Source organism: Syzygium oleosum, unplaced genomic scaffold (genome assembly GCF_021117445.2).
Source record: "Syzygium oleosum isolate NSW1041296 unplaced genomic scaffold, Sole_v2.1 Sole_v2.33, whole genome shotgun sequence".
In the NCBI taxonomy this organism is placed as follows: domain Eukaryota; kingdom Viridiplantae; phylum Streptophyta; class Magnoliopsida; order Myrtales; family Myrtaceae; genus Syzygium; species Syzygium oleosum.
Window position 1 is genome coordinate 3266059 of NW_026607517.1, and position 23078 is coordinate 3289136.

Below are 23078 nucleotides of genomic sequence, written 5' to 3' on the forward strand. Positions count from 1 at the left end.
TGGAGCCTCGCCCGAGGCCGGCGAGACTCGGGCTCGCCGCCCTCGGCGAACTCGACCTCGCCCAGGAGGCCGGGTGAGCTCGAAGCCGCCGGCCTCGGGCGAGGCTCCACCCTCGCCGTATCCGCGCGAGGTCGAGCTCGCCCGAGGCCGGCGAGCTCGAGTCTCGCTAGATCGGCGAGGCCTCGGCCTCGCCTGTGGTCGGTCGCCGGCCACGGCGGCCGGCGATCGGCCAAAAATAAAGGAAAAATAAAAAATAATTAAAAATTCGATTTAAAAAATAAAAAAAATATTAATTTTTTTTTATTTTCTTGGATAATGACTTTATGGAAAATATTTTTTAGAAATGTCGCATTTTTCGTAAAACAAACAGAACCTCAATTTTAAAAAAAATTATAAAATTTTTTCACTAGTTTTGTATTGCATAAAATGTTTTAGCAGTATAATTTTAAAAAAAAATCATAAGAAACAAATATTCCTAGATTAGGTTAAATATAAAAGTGTTTTAGCAGTATGGGTCGGGTCGGGTATGGGTCGAGATATTTACACCGAATAAATGGGTCATAAACGGGTTAATTGGTCAATTTGAGTCGGACCATTTATGACCCGACCCGACCCACCCGTTTAACAGGTCTAGTGGATACACCGGTAATTTTGTGAGTGGAAAGCCTTAGAAATAGAGAGGGAGAGAGTTGAGCTTAGAGAGAAAAAGCTTGTCTGAAAGGTGTGTTCTCCGTGTAAGCCTACGCAAAAGGCATTTTGAATCTATTTCTCTTTCCTTTGTGTATTTGCATTTTGGTTCCGGCAAGGGCGTCGCGGATCCCACCAGATCTAGGCGACAGCCTGCACGCCCTTGTTTTGGCAAGCGAGGGCATGGCATCCCTCATCATGGCCCTCTCTGTGGCTGGCAAGGGCATCGGGCAAGGGCCGCCAAACCCTTGCCGACCACAACAAGGGCTTGCGAGCCATTGCCCAATGCCAACGAGCGTCGGCCTTTTTCTTAAAGTACTCTAGTCTAAGGAGAAATAAGGAGACTCAAAATTCTAAACCAACTTCATTCGACAAAAGTGTGCTTGAAATCTTATTGAAGGAAAAATTACCAAAAAAGTACGAAAATTTATTGCATTTTCGTTAATTCATTCATAAACATTTTAATTGAATTTTAAACTTTTTCACGTTTTATCAATTAAATACAATTTTAGCCAAACATTGCTGACATGAACGCCGACCGTCCTATGTGACCTGACTGGCAATGAAGTGAACATTTTTTAATAATATTTTATAATTTCTTTTTCTTTCCTTTTCCTTACCTTTATTTTTTGGAGTTTTCGGATTTAGGGCCTGTGATGACATCACGGCCCTCACCAGCTAGGGGTGACGGCCACGGGCCGCAACGGTGTGAAACAACGCGTACATTTGCCGTATCAGTATGACCTTCGGTCTTCTCCATGCGCTTATTTTCCAAATGAACACGTCTCCCTATATCAGTGAGGCCTCGCTCGCTCATGGTAGAAATGAACAAACCATAACACTTGGTGCCATTCCTCAAAATCCATAGAACTGCAAGTACTTTTTGTCGATTCTTCAATGCCCCTGTTCTGGGATATTCTGATTCTAAGGGACAAACCACACATTTACCTTTGAAATCTTCACAGGTTCATGGGAGACAGAAGAAACATTGCGACAGAAAACCGACTCTATCTAACGTTAGGAGTATATACCTGAAAATTTCACTCCATATGGTACAACAAATCCCCAGAAAGACCGCCCATCGGGAGTCCAGGAACTCAGACATTTGTTCAAGAAACGGAGAGGCTTCCATCAAATTAGAAAAAGACAAGAGACAAGGAAAAGCAAAAGGAAAAGGAGAAGCAAGACATTAGACAGGTCCTCTTTCTCTTTCCTATATAGGTTGTGTAAACTAAGAAACTCAACTCCCCCGACAAAAACCTCGACCAGTGATGTCCATGTTATGCGATGAATGCAACAACGCAATTGAGCAGCCAACTCCAGAATCCTATCTGCTGTCAGGGAACTTAGCTTCATAGGTTTGGGGCACCTGCATTCGGCGAAGTAAAAACTCATGCCTCCTTTTTTTAATTTCCCTAAGGTGAAAAGGTGGGGTGCTATTATAAACCTGCATATAAAAGAGAACACTTCGAAATATGATACCATGAACGTCGCAGTTATCATCTTCCCAGCAAACCATCTTCCATGAAGAGCTCGTTGTGCATCACTTGCAGACTGCGTATTCTCGAACCTCAGAAATACAAAACCGGCGCTATTCCTGTTTTTAGGTAGAAAAGAGACACAAGCCACAAAACTTGAACAACAGAACCAGGGTGACCAATTTCAATATTTTGACAGGTAAGGAGTATCATATACTTCACATCGTGTGAATTAACAATTGCCAGGATGATCAAGTTAAACCAATAACAATAAGGATTGTATCAATTCAGGCTTATGCATATAAAAACTCGTCCTAATTTTTCAGAGAGGTTTCTCCGCACACATCCGAGCCAGAAGGTATAACCTTCTAAGTCATGCTGAGAATCATGCACGTGCATCAGGCGTAGAAGATTAACTCCCCCAAAGATTCTGATCAGTAAAATTGCCAAAAACTTACTTGTCTACAAAAATGTGCTTCAAATTTCCGAACTTCGAGCATTCTTCTTGAACATCCTCCTTAATGTCCAACTCAAAATCTGGTTCAGTCTGCCAAGAAATATCACGCTTCAAACAAGAACAAGGAGAAGAAGAGCAATACATTACAACACCAACGCAAGCCTAAAAATCTAATTTACCTCTAAAGTTGGATCAAACATGTTCTTCAATAACAAACATTCACTTGGGACACCAACTGTATCAATTGTAGGACCAGTAGTAGCTGTGACCTGAAGACCTGATCCTGGAAGTCCAGCAAGGGCTGGAATATTCGGCTGCATAAGAGAAGCAGCCAGTGGAGAAACCACAGGGGCCGCACCAAGAATTGGTCCTGTGGGAAGAGCAGCACCTGTGCTGTTGATGGCAGGAGTGCCCACAGAACTGGCAATGCTGTGATAGCAGATGATACTGTCAAATGACAAACAAACACAGTAACTCCATAAAATTAAAGCTGAAGTGTCATATCAACCTTGATGCAGTTCCGCTGCGGTCCAACTTCAGCATAAGACTTGCTCGAGAGGATGCATTCAAGGACTATTATAAGCAAAGAAAAAATTACGAAAAAATCATGCAAAACAAAGCTGTTAAAAAAATTCATCACAAATAAACTATTGTGAGTTACAGAAAAGTGTGGCAGGTAAAAGAAGAATCAGTAGCACGGGATTGTGAAATAAAGAAAAATCATTGCTATTTTCCTTGAAGCAATAATCCATCAACAAAACATAGCTCTGATACAGTACTGATTCTACGACTACCTTCCAACCAAAAATGAAGTATGTAGTGTACAAGTCAAAATTGCTTTTCATCTGATACAAGAATAACCAATGAAATTGTATCATAACTCGCATTGCAAAAGGACTCTTCTAGGCCTCTAGGATTCATGGCTTTTATATTCCAGCAGCTCTTCCTCCTCATCATTTGCATGCCATGAAAGTTGCCACTTCTTTTTGGCCATTCACGAAACTCACCACTTAAAGAATGCCAAAACAGGCAATGTTATGATTTGTTCAGCTTAAGCTTGATGAGCCCAATCCAGAGCCAAAATGAATCAACATTCAAGGCAAGATGTGCTTGCAATTTCAAGAATGCACCGCCCCAAAAACCCACCCACCACCCCCCTCCTTTTCAAAAAAGAAAAAAGAGAAGACAGAAAAAAGAAAGAAAAACACAATTAGACCCATGTGCCAAATTGCTGAGCATTCAGCTTAAAACCTTTTAAGCTGAAACATGAATGCAGTCCAACCATCTGTTTCTCCAAATGAAAAGAGAGAGTTGATGCTGACAATGAAACGTACAGAATAACCTACATTTGCTTAAGAATAAAGACTTAAGTTACATAAAAAAGACAAGAATGATGAACAGAAAACAGGAGGTACTCCCCACCATTGTAAGCATGAAATACTATGGTGACAAAAGGAAGAATGAAAGCCAATCCAAAGGCATGACATTCAAAAAGATGTTACTAGAGGAAGTCCACATGGCATAGGCAACACAAATATCTAATTATCATAAACTGCTGTACAGGGGAACCAAAGGTAAAGGTAATTTGACGGACATCTATGCAAGCCCCAAGTAATTGACAAACTACTTATACATGAGAGATGCAAAGATTTTACTCACCAAGCCACCACCTTCATCATCATCAAAATCTCCAGCATTAGTCCCAACATCCTGTGTTCCTGCTTGATCAGTAACAGCTGACACCTAAATGGAGGAAGAAACTCCACTTACCATTCAAGACTTTACTGAAGCATTATTATTTCAAGATGTATTTGCAAGCATTTTACTACAGATATAAGCTACAGGTATTTGCTCGCACCAAAAACCTACACACGCCATCCCTGATTACCCGTTTGTTAACCTGCAAAGCAATTTCCACAAGTACAAGTGAACTAACCTTGATAGTCCGTCCTGCAATTTCCAATCCGTTCAGACTTAGTGCATTCCGGGCATCCTCGAGACGCACAAACTGCAACGAAAGAATACACCTATTAAAATCATCCTATGCAATAATCCATCGCAATTTTCGTGCAGAGACAAATGCGATTCTAATATCATCATTCAGAGTCAAGTCAAGACATGTCCTATTCAGTCAAAAGTATTGGACTCCTAACCTCGCAAGCAGACATTAATATCTCAAGAAACTAACAAAATAGGACATTTTTGCACGAGAAGAAGTCGATCTCTAAGAACAGATTTTGACAGGTGATTAATAAAGGGTAGAGTACAGTAAGGAAGTTGTCATTCTAACCATTACTAAAGTTTCAAAGTCCACAGGTGTTGCTTCTTGTTTAACATACCAATATACCACTACATCGCTTCCAAGTCTTTCTCAAATAACATGCTTAGAATGTAACGAAAAGAAGTCTGCTGTAATTATGAAAAGAAGTCAACTCGTCATCTATGAAACCTCTTTGCCTGCCTTAAAACCTCCTTTCCATTTCTGCAGTAATGAAGCCTATCATTGTTCTGTAAGTTCTGCTATCAGAGCCTCTTGAAATTCTTTTATTTAACATTCAACTGCAATGTTAATCAATATAAGTCGTTTTTCCTATCACAAAATATATTTAGACTTAAAAGAGCACTTATTGCTTTCCCATTAAATTTTCAAAAGGATAAAAAAGAAAATATATATGTAAAATTCTAAAAAGTTCATAAGAAGTTCTAAATGACTCTAAATGTCTATATTTTGTACATTTTTTAAAAATTCAGGAATCCAACTTTAAAAAAAAAAAATTCAACACACCACAAGAAAAAGGAAAAGCAAAAACTACAAAAAGAAAGAAAGTCACACAAAATAGAAGCCAAGCATCATATATTTGAGCATACTCACCTGCACAAAGCCAAAGCCCTTACAATGACCAGATTCATCAAGCGGTAGCTGCACAAGCTCCACCTCACCAAATGGTTCAAAAATCTAAGCATCACGAAAGAGCAAGGATTGAAGCTTATTAGATAGAATGAATATAGACAATTCTTACATAAAGCTAAACATCACCTTTATACAACATATAATAAAGAAAACTAGAAGATCTTCCCAATGAAAAAAGTCATAAATCACTGACTGCAAATATAAACCAAAAGTTTATTTCAGAAAGCACGTGTGCTTCTTCAGTTGAATAACCAAATCTTTGGTAAAAGAGGTCAAACGAATCCCTCATAAGACACATAATGTGAATGGCATATTTACTAATTGACTTCACCTTTTTCAGCTGCTCGGTTGTCAAGTTTGTGTGCAGGTTACCAACGTAAAGCCTTCTAGCACCTCCTGAATAAGGACCGATTGATCCACCTGGTCCTCCAGCCGCAGCTGCAGTTGACTGAACCAAGTTTTTCTCAGCTTCTGATGGTTTTACCATCACTGGTATGCCAAGAAGTGGCTGGCCAGAGAGTGCTATAGCCATTGGAACAGACATTGCATCATAGAACTCAACATATCTGCAAAACAAAGTTATTTCGCATAACTCAGCAAAAAGAAAAACGTTATCTCAGTAAAAAGGAAATCAATTAACAAGTCCCCCATCCATACATTCCATGCAATTTCCAACTAGACCTGACATCTTGTGATCCATAAGGTAACAACAAATCCAACTTTCAAATCAGCAATCAACATGTCGAAGTGTATGAGTAATTAATGTAATACCCAGTGTAATAAGCTTAGACTGAACCCTGAATGATTTGCAAAAAGTCGTATTCACATCTATTCATGATTATTACTTCATGCATAGCAATTACTTAACAGATAACACAAAACTCAATGACCAAAAAAATGCACTTATATATAATTGCCTTATTAACTCTCATCAGTTAAGCTATCTATGAGATGTCAAGACAGTCCACTCCTGCCAGAGAAACACCAAGACTCAATCAACAAAATACTCATTATACATGGACTTTACAAAACCAAGTGAATTTCTACCTTAAATTGGTAAACAAGCTAAGATCGGCACGCACTGTTCTTTCGAGATAACAGTTGTCGCGACAATTCAACGTAGAATACACAAACAAGCATACTGATCCCATAGATTGACACAGCTTTGTCACAATGCCATATAAATCTTACCCAACCCCTTTGGAGCGCCTTGAGATCCTATCCATGATCAAACGTACATCTCGGACCTGAAAATGTGTCACCCACTTGACAGTCATAAAGAGATGCATAATGGTTGATGTTTTATCCGAATACATACATAGATACATATTTGTGGAGCTGCTGGTGCTGATTTTTCTGTTCCTCTAATCTCAGAGTTGGACGGGGAGAGGGAGGGGGATAGGGGTTGGAGGATTTATATAAACATAAAATGACCAAGTGAAGTCAATTGCTCATCTACCAAGCCAAATAACCTGAGCTAAAGATTAAATCATATGGGATGTGAATCAAACAATGCACAAACAAACGCCAGTGAGAGCTGTGTCTATGGTGTGCAGCATGCCTATAGCAGTCCACTCACAGACATGTCAAAGCAGCAGGAAATGAAGAGTGTAAGGAAATACCGAAATCCATAAGAAGCATCTATTTTTCACCATACATGACACACACAGATTGGGATGAAATTCTTCTTTATCAGGAGAGCTCCCAAGATGTTAAGTGAAAGTATATACTTAGAACATAACCATAACCTCCTCCCACATTCAACAAGGAAGCAAGTTACCTTGCCAGCCCTTGAGAAGAACTCATAAACGTCTCTTTCATCTGCTTTCAAGTTAATCTGTAAAATATTGGTACAACTAAGTAAATTTGCAAGTAAAGAAGATTTATATTTGCAGCAACCATAAATACAAATCCATGTGAACAACCCATTTACATTACCTGATAGGCAAATACAGTCCTCTGGTCCCGTTCAGGATCCACCTCTGGCTCTTTGGCATCTTCCTTCTTTTCTTTATGCGGCCTGCGAAATGAAGAAAATTCAAACCATCAATCATGGTTTTCATAGATAAAAGAGCAGACCTTCATAGGACCAGTCAATTATGTACTTCAGAAGTATATTGCTCTGTCAAGCAGAGCCATTTTTGACATGGTGGAAGTGTTAAAAATCGCTAAACCAAAGAACAAAAGTTATCCCAAAATGGCAGCCAAAATTTCTCCGCTTATGATATAAGGCCGAACCCATGTGCCCTAGTCCTGCAGGGAACTACACAAAGTTATTATGAGAGGACAACCCACACAGATTGGTATCTAAAAGACTTTGTCATCTTAAATGTGATCATTAACATGGAGACCAAGTAATTTATGTACATAATCTGACCTCAAGCAATAGATTAGCATCAAATATTGTACCTTCTATAAACAACTTAATCTTAAATGATAACGGCGTCATCAAGTTGCATAGATGGCGTGCCAAAGAACCTAATAGCATAATTTGGAACCTGTTAATCTTAGATTCCAGCAGAACACATTACATTATAATAAAGCATATATAAGACCAAAAAAATAACCAAGAGATAGTGGAAGAGAGGCAGCTAATTTCTCATGAGGTACAAGATCCAATACCGATTATCAGATAAACCAAAAAGGCGCAAGAAAAAGCAGGAAAAAAAAAAGATATAAGAACCTGATCTAGACATGCAGGTAGACTCCAAATTAAGCAAACTATAATCTAGTTGAACAAGGAACTAAAGACTTGTCATAATTCCTTCCAAAGTTCAGCATGTCCTACAACAACACAGACAAAAGCTGCCACAGATGATGAACATGCTAACAAATTAATACATATTGCCCCAATTCAGTATCAGCATGGTCCACTTAGGCAGCGATACTTGCAAACTTAAACATTGAAAGATATGGATCCAAAAATTGTCTCATCGTTATCAAAATTGAGCAATGGCATAATGCTCTTAACTGCATAGAGCAAAACCCTCTTTCAAGCAAAACCAGGTTCCAAATGGCTTAAAGACAACATTAAGGCCCATCTGTCCACCTCTTTTAAACAAAATGCTGCATTTTCGTCAAAACATAAAAATGCTATTTTAACGTTAAATTTTATGAGAATATTGTATAAAATTCCATATATATGTGCATATTTCTGCATCAAATAAAAATCAAAGTTCAGGGCTGCAAGATTTTCGAAAAAGTAAAAAGTAAAATGTAAAAGACACTCCAAACAGAACTATAGATCACGAGGTTTAGAACCAGGTTGCTCCCACACCCATTACATTAGACCTACTGACATACACATCAGCCTAGGTAACTATAACTAGAGTACTGATAGATAATTGGCCGATAGCTTCTTCTCCTCCATATAGTTGTACTTTACTATTTTTATAGAAGAAAGGTATAGAGCAATTTGAGCGCTCTGGCTATCTGAGAGAAAGGGCTATCTGAGAGAAAGGACCAAACAAATAAAAAGGGAGCTGTGAGAAGAGAACAACACATTAAATCCAATTACTAATTAGCACTAGAAAACCTTGATAGAGCGTGTCAAAATTTCTTCACACCATCAGACGATAATTAACTAACACAAATGAAACCACTAAAAAGAAAACAAACTTGAAATACCTGCTCTCTCTCTCTCGTTCCCCCATTTGCCTCTCTTTATCTCTTTCTCTATGCTCCAGATCTCGATTCCTTTCTCTGCCCATTTCCTCTCGACCACCTCGATGCCTTCCAGAAGGGCTCCTGCTTCTCCGTGACTTCTCTTGTTCCCTTTCCCTAATCCAACCGATGTCGGGATCCCTCCTGTCTCGATCGCGACGCTTGTCTCTATTTCTATCTCTCTCTCCCCCATTCCTGTCCTCCCTCTCACCATCCTTTTCCCTGCCTCTCTCCCTCTCTTTTCGTTCCCGGCTACTCTTATGCCCTTCCCTCTCTCCATCCCTTGACCGCGACCGGTGCCGTGAAGAACCACGCCTATCATTATCTCGGGGTTTGTCCCCAGACTTCGAGCGTTTGGAGAGATGATCAGCATCGTCCTCATTCTCTTCATCCTTATGCTTTGAAGACCGACTTCTACGCCTGTCTCCTGAATTCAGGGTTCCTTCACCGCCATTCGCAACTTCCTTCACCTTGTGTGGTTCTGGATTCTCAACTGTTTTCTCCAGGTATTCATATTCATCGAAATCCATGGTCTAAATTAGTCAGCTAAAGGAAGCCCTCAGTCAGCTCAGCTCAGCCCGAGTCTGTAAAATATGTGGGAAAAAAGTTACATGCCATTAATTTCTTTGAAAAAAGAAAAGGTTGAAGAAGTAAGGCAGGAGATTCGGAAACCAATGAATAGTCCATTGGGTTGCCGCCAAGCTTAAGCCGAAACACAATAGAGCAATCAGCCAAAAGGAACACCTACGACCCACCCCTATTCAATCGCGAAACTAACTGCACAATCTACAACTAAGTGTCCAAGCACAAGTCGCTGCAGAAAGCCAAATCCTTGGAACCTCTTACTAACATCAAACTTCGCAGGAAAAAGGTTTTGCCGAGAAATTTTGTTCCAGACAAACAAAAAAAAAACACGAGCCACAAAGCCCGACACAACCTAAACCGAATGTGCAAAACCCATAGCGCAAAAAACCGCAAAAAAACACAAACGACCCACCAATGCTAAACTGCAGCAATTGCGGAACCCGAACCTCTGCCCCGGAATCAGCAGCAACCAAACAAAACTTCACGAGAAATGAAAAGAAGGAAGGAAACCCTCCACCCGGAAAGGACGAAGCGAAGCCCGAACCTTGTTACTGAGAGGATATCCGAGGGGATTGGAGCAGAAAGTGATGTGGCGGTGGTGACGACGACGACGACTATGGAGTCCCGCGAGAGAGAGAGAAGAGGAAGAACTTCGAGCTAGGAATTTCGAAGACCAGGGCTCCAATCCCTCTCTGAATCGCTCGCTAGGGCAAAGGCCATTTGGTTTGGACTCCCCACGCTCGAACTGTGTCCCGCGCACGCGGGGCTTTTTGTTTTGGCTACGCAGGGAGAAGCCCATCGCCATCCAAACGGGCCCCGGGGGGATCGCTGCAGATTTGCATCTTGACCTGTCAATTGGATGGATCGGATCGAATTAAAAATGATTCGACCAATTTAACCTGTTTTGACTTAATTTTCGATACAATGCAAATCTATTGATCCGTATCCAATCCCGACTCATATTGTTAAAACGCTTCTATATTTAACCCAATCTAGAAAAATCCATAACCAAACTAAGGTGAGAATGCGGAATAAGTAAGTGCAAGATCGAATAAGAGTGAAAGAGAATGAAGAGAGCGTCATAGAGGTGAGTCGAGTTTAAGTGAGTTGTAAACCATTTATGACTCATTTAACACTCATATTATGTTTAAATTCATTTACTGAATATAATTAACTCACATGATAACTCAGCCCGTCATATATAGATTAAGAAATAAATTTATGACTCATTTTAACAGATCGATTTACACCAAATCGCCGAACCCGAAAACCCGAAGCCCGAACTAAAACTAGATCGGTTTTATAAGGGCATGAACGTAATTTGCCAACGATTTGCTGCCTAACGTATACTAATGACGCTACGATTTGGACTAATTCAGATGATTTCAGTTTTTTTCGCCTCAGGCCAAAAAACCAACTTCAGAGGATTATCCCAGTTCGTTTCTCAATTCTGCTTTCGTTTCCTTAGTAGAATGCTAAAATTTGACTTAAATGCAAATGGCCGAATGATTATAAAGATGTAAGATGTTTGATGCTGTTTTCTAACTTCTAATATATATAAACAATGTAGAAGTCTGATACAACGAACCAACAAGGGAGTTCGAAAGCCTTTGCCGGCAAACCCGACATCGACAAGATTATCATTTCAATCGATCTTTTTCTTCCGGTCAATCCGACACCAATCCCAGAACAGATTACAACAAAATATCAGACCTCAGAGGCTCTCAGAGGAAAAGAAAAGATGTGGGAGTGAGCCTTATTCACTTGCACGTACCCAAATACATGGAAAACTTGAGAGGATAATCTCAAAAATGAACCAACAATAGTCCTCCCCAAAATTCCCATGCAGAATAAAATTATGAAGCATACAACAGGGAATGACAAGAATAATCAGCCTAAGAATTAAATAATGCTGTCTTAATCTTAACACCACAATGTCTTCACAGCAGTTTGGAAGGAGTCTCAACACGCAAGCGCCACCAGAGACCAAGTTGCATCCTGCTCCGCCAGCGCATTGAATAGGTTAATAACTTGAATAACCAACAAGCAGCTAATCGCCTCACAAAAGTCCTTACTAGCCCTAACTATATCTCTCGAGCAAGAAGATCGCCCTGTAATTTAGAAGCTTGTCCGTTGCTACTTCTCTCAAGCTTTTGGTGCCTCACCGTGATTGCCGGGAGTATTGTTTCTAGGGGCACTAAATAACCCAAAACTCGAGCGTGAGGGGCTGGGAGGAGTCTCAACTTGCTTAGACTCTCCTGTTAAATGTGAGGTACGTGTATCAGAAGGCGATTGCCTCCTTTGATATGGAACGTCTTGCCTCCTTTGATATGGAACCTCTTGCCTTCTTTGATTGGGGACCTCTTGGCTCCTTGGAACCTCAGGCTGTAACCTGTCAGAGTCTCTCGCCCCTTGGCTCCAAGATTGTGTAAACCTATTATTTGCTCCTCCCCTCGCATACCTGTTCTCGGTTTCTGTGGAAGGCTCTCCCATGTTCATTGAATAATTAGGGTTTGATGAAGAGGGAGCTCTTCCAGGCCTATCATTCACTTTGGAACCATAGTTCGCGCCACCAGTTGACCAGCCAGCATAGCTGCCTGCAGCGTTTCCATTGTTAGAAAGCATCTCTTTCTCAGATTCCAAGCCTTTTTCGCCAAGGTCCTCATCTTCAGAGTCTCCACTTGGTCGAGCTACCGTGTATTGTTTCGTATCTCCAAATAGCTTCTTACCACTCTTAGATGGACCAAACTTTGCATGCCTGACAATGACATAAGCCTGTTGCTTTTCCACCCTTGGTCCACTTTCTACAACCGCTACATCCTCAATCTGCACAGATATTTAGTACAAGAAACTTCAACCAGATAGCAAGTTAAACATGAACGAGCATGACATCTAAAAACTAATGAGAATCAAAATCTTTAAGAATATATGGCTGACCAATGCAGAAAGTCGAGTTAACAATCCTCCCAAGTCCTGATCTTCAGTACCCATTGCCCTACACTGTAAGAGCCATAGGTGAGCGAGCATTTTAATAAAGACAGAGGGAAAATCCCATGTAGCCTTGTCTGTACACTTCAAGAGCCCATATCCAGTGAATATGTGAATGAAACAAGACTTTATGCGAATTTTACCAAAGTAGGAACCTTTTGGTTCCTAGTGCTACTAGTACACACACCACACGCAAACAAACTGATCTGCACAAAATGATAAGAGAATGCTTCCGTATTCATGTCCTTGTAATAATATATTGCCCAATTTAAGATTTGTCATTAAGAAGTGAGATTGGGGCTTGCTGCTATTTCCATAGCATGTTTCTAACAAGGATAAACAATCAGCACATGTTGTTGGAATCCTTCTTAAGCAGGAGAAGAACACTAAACTTATGTCTTCACAATCTCTTTTCCAAATAACACCCAGCATGGTTCATAAATCATCACAGCAAAAACAAGCCTTCCTAAGCTTCAAGACAAGTCGAACTCTCCACACAGAAGCAGAATCCACAAGAACATCAGGACGCTATTCCAAATTGATGAAGAAACACAAGAGCATATGCAAATCAAACTCTCATGCAACCCTCGCAATTGCCTAAAATTACTGGAACTGAAATTCAATTGGCATGATCCCAGAAACAAAGCATACATAATTGTGCAGTTGACATGTTTATATGCTTTAACCAAGAAAAAACTAATCCAGACTCATACACTGGAGAGCAAAATGAGCCAACAAGCATCACGTGCCATAAACTAGAAAATGTGGCACGAGTATATTAAGGCACGCTGACAAACACTCTTACATACCTTCACACGGTAGCCACGTTCCATCAACCTTTTAACCGTCTCTGCTTTCATCTTTAGGTCCTTCTGTTCCTGAAAGCAACAAGGAGAAACACAGAGTCAATCTTCCTTCATAATTCATGAATTGCCCACATATGCATGCACACGCATATAACATGGGATAGTCAGTGAAGAGTCAAGAGTTAAATAGGGAGGGGTGTGAGCGTGCGCTCATGCATGCACTTGTGTGTGTAAAATTGCTATCATGATCTGTGGGAACAAGTCTGATCAGAAAATAAGAAAAGGCAATGATCTGTCAGTACGGGGTAAGAGAGAAAAAGTGACTCACTGTCTTTCCCGTAAAACGAACTTCTTTGCAATCTCCTTTTCGTAGAGTCACCCCTGACTGCATAAACACGAATTTACAAACTAGGTAGTATGTCCCGAGAGAGAAATAAATGTCTGACAAAACCAACTTGGGAGAGAGAAGTTGTAGAATTCTTAGGGAACTAATTACCTGACTTTTAGCACGGTCCTTCTCCTTCAGCTGCTGTTTGTACTTCTCCCTATGGAAGTCCATAATTTTACAAACAGGTGGATTGGCATTTTTCTGAACCTGCATATTGCATGGATTTAGAAGCTCGCTTTGTCTTTCTTGTACCCCAAAACGGCAAATATGTACACTCATTTGCTCGCTCAACCAAGCCCACATGCTTCCAGGAGACTTGACCGACTAGGCAAGTAACAATATTCTATGCAAAATTGACCTTTCTTTAACTCCCAACATTAGGCTGGGCTGAGTACCAAATATAAAAGGTTGGACAGATACTAAGACACATAAATCTAGACAAGGATAACCAATGTCCACCCCTCGACATAAGGACAACTGAGTCCACGAACTATAGACGGTGTCTAGCCAGGCAAGAAGGTTATGGAGTAAGCTGTGATAAGTGACTCACTGTCGATTGCTAAAGACTGATAGTGCCATTGTCACATATAGACCGCCATTTTTGGACATCTCTTTTGACCCATTGATGATCATTATAAACTAAACAAAAAGAAGATACTAAACAATCAGAGGAATATCTATGCTGTCGATTGCACCAGCTCTTAATTAACCTATCGCATTTGAAACTTCATTTGGATAATTACAATGTCCATGACTTCAAACGATGAGACTTGAAGTGGCAAATTTACCTCAACTAGATCAAGATCGAGTTTTCTCGCTCGTTGAAGTGCTTCATGGATTGGGACTACAAAATGCCCTGCACATGTAGAATGGTCGTATGAGAGCTTTGAATTACCACTATCTTAAACCATCCAATGAACATCCAGTCACATTGTTTAACAATAACACCAGAGAGAATAGATGAATACCCAGCTACAAAATCATATGCAAAAATTCGCAATACCAGTACAAAGCAGTAATATTTTTATCATCTTAATCATTGACATCAAAACCTAGATCACGGGGCATTCGTGAGGCGTAAATTGGTCATTACGTTTCCAGGGTTTTAATCCCCTGCTGCTGCTAAAAGTGGACATGGAGATCAAAAGCTCAGGATAGTACAAAAATATGCAAGCAAAATGAGACGACACATAAGCTGGCAGGACCAGATTGACTTCTTCTTTACTTGCCCGTGAAAAAATGAATGGACATTTTTTCATGCTGTCCAAACCCATTTTAGGCCTTTCATGAGTACATTCCAGCGTCAACAATGACTCAGACTTAGATATACACTAATTCATCCACTCCAAGAACTAGAGCCAACACCCTTTAACACAAACCTTCCATGCAAAATTTTGCAGAGAAAGCAATCTATGTAGAAGGCATGCTCCAAATAAACCGGCAAAATATTCCTCATTCATATAACAACCGAGAAGCAATACTGTGACTTTGATCCTAAGAGATGCACCTTCGTCTGTTACAACCCTGACTATGCTCGCTTTAATTTTCTCATTCAGGCACGGCGCATTGGAGTCCTTAGCTTCCTCTTTCAGCCTAGCCTGCCATTTTGTCCAATAAGCATGGTCGGTCAGTCAATACGCAAGTACTCGAGAAATGAAAAATAAACAATGTCTGCATTGCTATTATCACAAAAAACGAAACCTCCACAACACAGTAATATAGTTCCACCCAAGCACACTAATACCAATAGCTAGGCAAAAGTGCCTCACTCGATATGGAGCAAAAGTAATCCCTTTCGACTTGAAAAACTGAATCTGGCAGTTCTCGATCACGCGGAACAACAAAAACAGTCCCAAACGTCATCTCGAAGAAACCCCGGATTACGCAGTTTCCTCCATTACCTGAACTGGCGCGGCGAAGAACCTCACGTTGCTGCAGAAATCGGTGGGTCGCCGGCGGATATCGGCGAAGGCGCCAGCTTCACGCCGACCTGGAGGCACTCGAAGCCAGCGCAATCGTGCGCCGAAGCGTAGACGGATTGAGCGTAGCATGACCTGATGTAGCTCGACGCGTGACGGAGCTTGGACTGGTGAAGTCGATACCAGAACACCATCTCTTCCTCCTCTACGAAGAGATGTAGAGCATCCTCGACCCTGATCTGGAGGACGGAAAACCCTAATCGGAGCTGATCGATTTCCCCAAATTTGCCATAACCAGTGCCTACAGAAAGAAGCACGATCATGAAGTTGGAGCGAGCAAGACCCGCGAAGAGAAACGGGTTCGACCCATTTCCATTGATAACGGGGCCCAAGTTCAGACAAGGCTTGGGGTAGCTAGGAAAGCAAGCCGAACATGTCGGGCCTTAACTAGTGATGCATGTTTGGCCCTACATGGTCATTTGTATTGTGTTTTGAGACGAAGGTGACTAGGGGTGAGTATGGGTTCGGGATAAAACCGGAATCCGAACTAAACCGATCATAAGAACTTTGTCCCGGTTTCAAAAGTTTTCGATTTCTGCGTCTGCGCTTCCTAGTTCCAAAAAAGGTGGAATTGATCTTGTGAGATTCGAATCACGGTTCATAGGTAATGATCTAAGCGAAAACCAATGATCCACAATTGCTTATATTTTTATTTTTTATATTATTTTATTTGTACCTTGATTGTTTTGTTGTTATTGCGTTCACTTTCATCTTGCTTGACTAAAAATGAAAAAAAAAAAAAAGGCAAAAAAAAATGGGCCCAGTTCTAAGACTAGACTCGGGAAGCAGATTGACATGGTAAGTTTTAGGTTTCGAGTAAACATGCTTAGATTGTAGGTTGCTGGTGGAGCCTAAATCAGAAATACAAGAATCGCTTACCCCTAAATGTGGCTATGAGAAAAGGGTATTAATAGGTAGTGTCGAGTCGGGTCAAACCTCACTAGTGCTGGAATCGAACCCAGTAGATGGAAGAATATAACTTCTTATGACTTAGTTCAGTGGTTGATTTGGTTGGGTTCTTTCCTTCTTCTTCTTAGTAGTGTATGAAGCTGCCTCTCAGCCCCATATCCTAAGACTTCACATGTATTCAGAGTTTCCACTTGTCTTCTTCTCAAGTTGATCTCACGTCGTCCTGAACTAATCTAGTGGAGTCTCGAACTCATTCTCTCAACACTTACTAAAATGGATCTACAACTAGCTACGGTTCAACAATAAAAAAAAAACCCAAAGGCTCAAAGCTTCTTTAACGAGGCTCTCGAAGGTGAAGTGCCCGATCGAAGGACTTAAGTGACACGCTACACAGCACGTCCTGTCTATTTTGTGGGATTGATTGTTGATTAAAAGTGATTTGGAGAGTTTGGATGTGTTAAGAAGGCTGACCAAGACTATTGAAATGAATGGATATCCGGCGGAACATTGTGGCGAGTATTTACGCTTTCGGGGAAGAAGGCGAAAAAAAAAAACCATACACTTTCGTGTTTCGGTTCAGTCGAGTAATTTGAATCATCTAGTCAATTTCCTTTTCGTATCTATTGACTACATCAAAAACAAAACCGACCCCGATTCGGGATTTTTTCCACATCCTTGTCACATAGTTTTACTCGAGTTAAGAAACCCTAATCAGAAGTAACACGACAAAAATCTTGACCCCATGCAATACGTAATGCGGATTGATGTCTCGAGGCCAGTCGCTTCAAAGGAAGCACCGCTCGCCACTAATAAACAAATCGTAGTTCGATGGAAATTACGAATAATTAATGATCAAATATTAAAGCAAAAGGACCTAGCAATGCGTAAGTAGATAATCTTATCTTTTCTCCTATATGATTTCCTTATGAAAATTTGAATCTCTCTTCCTAATATAACTTTGATAAAAAAACCTTAAAATCTCAGATTATCATATCTATTATTATTTATCGCCCAATTTTATTTTGTTTTGTTGCATTTTTGTTAATGATTTCTTAGATTATTCCATTATCCAAATATCGTAATAAAGTGTCTTTCCTTAATCGTCCAAATATCAATTTTTTTGATACACATAGTAATGGCACATTTGTGATGGCTCAAGCGGCGATCCATGATATATTTTTCATGACGGGTAGAATTTTAGAAGGGCAATAGTCTCCTCCTACGGGCCTTCCATAACTCTCTCGTGTGTAACCCACAAAGTCTATTCATTGCCCCACGTGCAAATTCCTGCTTAATTCAAAATGGGTGAAGTGTATATCTGTAAATGCATTAATCAAAGAGGTACGATGTCGAGGGTTTGGAGGAATAACATAGGCAATTCTTAATCCCTTCTGGGTCTTCCCGAGGATCATAAAGATCTAGATCTTTCCAAAGTCAATGGTCCATCATTGTTCCTCTAAAGGGAAACTTTTGACCTACGTGAAGCATAGACACTCAATAAATCAATTAACTTAATTGAGTTTGTTGCCCAGTTAGTCAGCTAAATGGGGCTTCGCATCGCTCTTTAACCTGTATAATAAAGGATTAATACTACAAAATCTCAAATTGGTACATACGCCTTGATTTGCCCAAAATTAATTTTTTATTATAAAACTCTAAAGCGATATACGTGATAAATTTTATACATTAGTTTTCCGTTAAATTTCACGGTCAATTGTGAATTGGATGACATGTGATAATTGTGAATGCAGGGTTTGAGTTTTGCCCTCAATTTTATCAACGTCTTTTTGATTGTGGTTTTCATCATTATTAATTAAATATAACGAAAATTAACGGAGGGCTAAATTTATCACCAAATGTGTCAGTTTTAGATTTTTCTTTGTCAAAAAATTAATTTTGGATATATTTGTCGGAATCCTGGGTTTGGGGTTTCTTCACGGTATTAACCCTAAGAGAAATGTGCATAAGGAGGAAGTCCTTCATTCCAATCACCTCTTCTTCCCCCATATAACCTATCATTCCCAATTCTTCAATTAAATATTCAAAACAACATATTCCCGATGACTTTTTGCTTGGATCCACTTCTCAAGATTTCTCGACGAATCTCGTTCAATTTCCACCCGATGTCTAAGTGAGAACGCCCAGGCAATCCAGCCTAAACAGTTCCAGAACATTTGGCCGGCGACTATTCTCTACCACAGGAACCCAAAATTAAAAAAATTCGCTCGCCAACGCATCAAACATCATCCATAGAAGCTAAGCGAGCTACACCTTCGTGCATTCTAATTCTATACGTTCAGCATTGCGAATTGGGTCCGGAGACATAGCTGTCGGAGATTTTCGGGCTTGTGAAATTTGGGGCCCTCAAAAGATACGTTCCGGAGGGGGGATGCATGGTCCAAGTTAGCCGTCAATGGCGATGTAACGAAGAGAATTGACAAAAGCATAGCCGAATTCCGCGAGACCCCGGTCGACGAATGGTCCCGAGATTCCTCGAACGTGTTCCACTTCTTCTCGGAAGGCTTTGGCTCGTTAACTATATCTTTCTAGGCCAACGTTAGCTCCGCATAGTAAAAATAGTATTGCTAAAACGACGCGTTGAACTGCGAATCGCGACCTTTCCCGCAAACTGACCCGTATTCAAACACCAACATGTGGCTTGATGCGGCGTTTTAATAAGCCGATCTCATAACTAAAAACCTCCGTAACTTTGTGATTTTGCCTCGTGCTCGTGCCGCTTTACCTAGATTGATTTCTTTGGATGCTAAGGAACCTCAACAGCGATATCCTTGTACAAATATTTTCCGATCAACGTCCTTTTAACCTTTTGTATTAAATAAAATTTAAAGCTTATTTCCCTTCATTTTCTTTCTAGGTTAATTTTTTAGTTAGGGATAATGACACAAAGTGATGTAATTTTTATTCTTAATATGCAATTGGTCCCTAAACTTTCAACTTGTTCAATGTGATCCTGACTTTTTATCGCAACGTGTAATACGGTTCTAAACTTTCAATTTGTTCAATATGATCCTGAACTTTTGGTTAATCTTCCAGTTTGATTCATGAACTATATGAAAATGTTCAATATTGTCAGTTTATGGACACCATTGAACGTTCTCTTGTTACGATTATGGATTAAATTATCTTAAGGGTCGGGGTCACTTTGGTGAAACGAATTAAAAGGATTCGGAATCGCGTTGCACATCCGGTTAAAGCTCATGGATGTGTTTGTATCATTTTCTATTCATCGAGAGGGTGCAAATCGGAAGATTAAACCGTGTATTACTATATTGCGGGCGCATCTTTCATTTTTCTAGGAAAGTTGCCCCCGTGGCACGGTCTTGGGAATACCCCTCCCGGAATGTAAGAAACACCAGTTCTCCCCATACATACTATGGATCATTTATCCATCCGGTCATAATAGGCTCACGGGGTCGAAATTAGGATTCGGTCAGCACACGCGCGTGCCTAAGAAGGAAATGTTTGACGCTACGTTAGGGAAATAAACGTGATTTCCATTGCCGTACGAATAGATGCGAATTGTTTTTGTGCGGTGATGAGAAGATTCAATTTGAGTTCAGAAGAGGTCCACGAGAAGGTTAATGGCGGATATAGTGATAACGACCATTTCCACATTGACCATTTAGGAACGCCGCCTGTCCATTGTTTAGAACAGTCTTTTCTTCTTTTTTTTGTGTATCTTTCATTTTACAGTTCATTCTGGGACACCATGCTCTAACTGCGGGATCGCGGGAGTCGAAACCCACATTTAAACTAAGCGTCCTCATCTAGCCTCCCTAAGAAGGTGACCCCATAGAACTCTCCCACCTCTCCTTTTTCAAATAAGAAGAGTGGTCATTAGGGAGATAATCCAGTTGGTTGAAAATAGAGCAGTTTGCTTTCAATAAAAAAATTCATACCTTCGATAAATACCCCGATTGAAAAGTGCATTTACGAACGGAGAGAAATTCACACAAGCCTTCGCGATCGAGGCAGTCCCACACACCCATCATATCGAGCCATATTACGCATTAAGAGGAGGAACGATGCCCCCGGACTATCGATGGCATTTGGTGTTCGATCTCGGAACTCCCGATACATCTCCCATGCAAGTTTATCGGCTCGTAAAAATTACGATTCTTAAGCTACGGGTCATTTTTTCTTTCCCTTCCTCTTATTCAATGCGACCCCTATCGTACTCGACTGCAATAAGTTTCTCCACGGCAAATGCATCACATAAAGAAATGTGGGACAAACAGCTATTATTGGGCAAGTTGGTTCTGCTTTTGGGCAAGTGAGATGCAAGAAAAGATGAATCCAAGTGGGGAAGGAAGTGTCTCGTCGCCTGGTGGATGAATTAGGTCGGGGGCCAAATCGTAATGTGGAAAGCGACGGATCCTTTGCTTCGCCAACGCGAGAGAAAGGGCTTATCGTCACATGCGATGGCAGAGGGATATTCATTCTCGTTCTTCGTGGAAAACGATCGTTTTGCCTTTGCACTATCTGCGGGCGTCGTTTCTTTTGCTGCTTTCATCGCACTACGAGCGTACCCGAGCGAGTGGGATTGACCCTCCTCGATCTAACTTCAAGACGGGTCACGAGGATGAATTTCTCCTAAGTTCACCCGAAAGATTACAGCGTGGCCGAACACGAGTGAAGGCGAACGTTTAGTCACTTTAATCACTATGTTTCTTATTAATGAGTTATGGACGTGGCATCGCTGAATTGATGCAGCCAGCCCATCAGTGGCATGATTGGAGGAAGATGGAGATTAATTTTGCCCGTATCCATGATACGGAGGAAAGAACACAGAAACTTATCGTGACAATGTTTGCCGATCAGGATGCTTTATTTTGTGCTTAAAAAAAAATGATTCTCTACTATTCACGCTCGAATGCATCCGAAGAACACGTTTTGCACCCCACTGGAGGATGCGCCTCCCTTTACAGGAGATAACTATAAATCGTTCCGAACCCTTAATCACCGGCCTTCTGTCTGCCTGACGCAACTTGCTGACCAGCACAGGATTCTAAGATGGGGATCCCATCCGGTGTTCGATCGCCCGATCTTGACCGGATACAGGCAGAACACCGACCTTGAAACGGACCCGTCTGTTCCACCGGTACATGGACCAAACATTTTTGCAGCTGGCGATCAATGTCCACCGTCCCATGTCCTAATATGCAGTGCACATAACATGATCAAATCTATCAGATGATGCTCTCAATTTGCTTACGCTAAGCAATCACCATCCACTAGCAGCAACAGCAACTAACTTGCTTGCGAATTTGTGGACCAGAAACAACCTCTTTTCGCCTGTCTCTTTGTCGTGGCCTCGACCCCCTCCTTCTCTCGAAACGAAAGCAGTGCTTGTCCTGATTTGTGTTCGTGCGGATCAATCGAACTGTCCCATTTATCGCTTTTAACTGTATTACCTAAAAACGTCGTTGTCTGATTCGGCATCGGATAGACCTTATCCCACCCATGAACGAAGCTCTTCGATTTCTATTTCTTTCCTTCGGTGAAACCTCAGGTTCACGGTGCGTGAAAGCAAAGGTGTCATACTCGATTCATTCGCCGTGCGTGCGACAGTAGCTCGGAAGAACTGTTCTTATTTGATGAAGATTTGCGTTGGACGCAATCAAGTGGGGCGGTTCATGTCGACATCTTCGTGATTGTAACGCGTCTCAATCAGTGCGTGATCATATCTGGATATTGGCAATTCCATTTCCTAAATCAGAGAAGATTAACCTACGACATAAATTAACCTAACGGACCCACGAACCATTTCTTCGCTTATCTATATTGACTTTAAATTACGATGATCTTATTCAAAATTCGTTAAATTAGACTTACCTTGACAAGTCATTGAGTATGTAGATAAAGAAACTATAAGGCAAAAATTTAAAAAGAAAAGAATCAAATGAGCTTCGGAGGTTTCTCATGTATGTCCGTGGTTTTAATCACGGATTGGGAAAATTACGTATATCAACGCACTTCATATGGATCGATAGTGGTGATTGTGACGGACCAAATTTTCTTTCAGAAAAAATAAATAAATTTCAAGTAAACAATTGTTTTCTTTAACATTAAATTTTTCATGAAACAAACCCAATCTAATATTGTACTTTTAGTTTTTGGTCGAAAATCTAATATTGTACTTTACATAGTATTTATTTACTTCATGGGCTGTCTGTCTCTCTCTCTCTCCCTCTATCTCGCGTTTT

General features: G+C 40.7%; 2 protein-coding genes across 3 annotated transcripts; both read right to left on the reverse strand.

The window, feature by feature from the left end:
• Positions 1–1609: 1609 nt before the first annotated feature.
• On the reverse strand, positions 1610–10444 carry LOC115672899 (uncharacterized). Of its 2 annotated transcripts, none has more exons than XM_056304837.1 (14): positions 10326–10444; positions 9161–9780; positions 7472–7553; positions 7314–7370; positions 6725–6780; positions 5865–6099; positions 5495–5578; positions 4559–4630; positions 4282–4365; positions 3131–3195; positions 2802–3042; positions 2624–2712; positions 2170–2284; positions 1610–2056 (listed from the first exon to the last, which is right to left on the reverse strand). In XM_056304837.1, the coding sequence occupies exons 2-14, from the start codon at positions 9724–9726 to the stop codon at positions 2015–2017; spliced, it is 1788 nt and encodes a 595-aa protein (XP_056160812.1). In that variant the 5' UTR covers positions 9727–9780; positions 10326–10444; the 3' UTR covers positions 1610–2014. The 2 variants fall into 2 exon arrangements, with proteins under 2 accessions (XP_056160812.1, XP_030450754.2); XM_030594894.2 differs by having other exon boundaries at positions 2802–3051; positions 10326–10443.
• Positions 10445–11380: 936 nt separating this feature from the next.
• LOC115672804 (translation initiation factor IF3-1, mitochondrial) lies at positions 11381–16213 on the reverse strand. The gene is given in 9 exon segments (XM_030594756.2): positions 11381–12607; positions 12719–12781; positions 13579–13647; positions 13904–13960; positions 14072–14170; positions 14752–14819; positions 15471–15561; positions 15865–15932; positions 15935–16213. Coding segments are annotated over 9 exon segments (1467 nt in total). The 5' UTR covers positions 16206–16213; the 3' UTR covers positions 11381–11926.
• Between the last annotated feature and the right edge of the window lie 6865 nt (positions 16214–23078).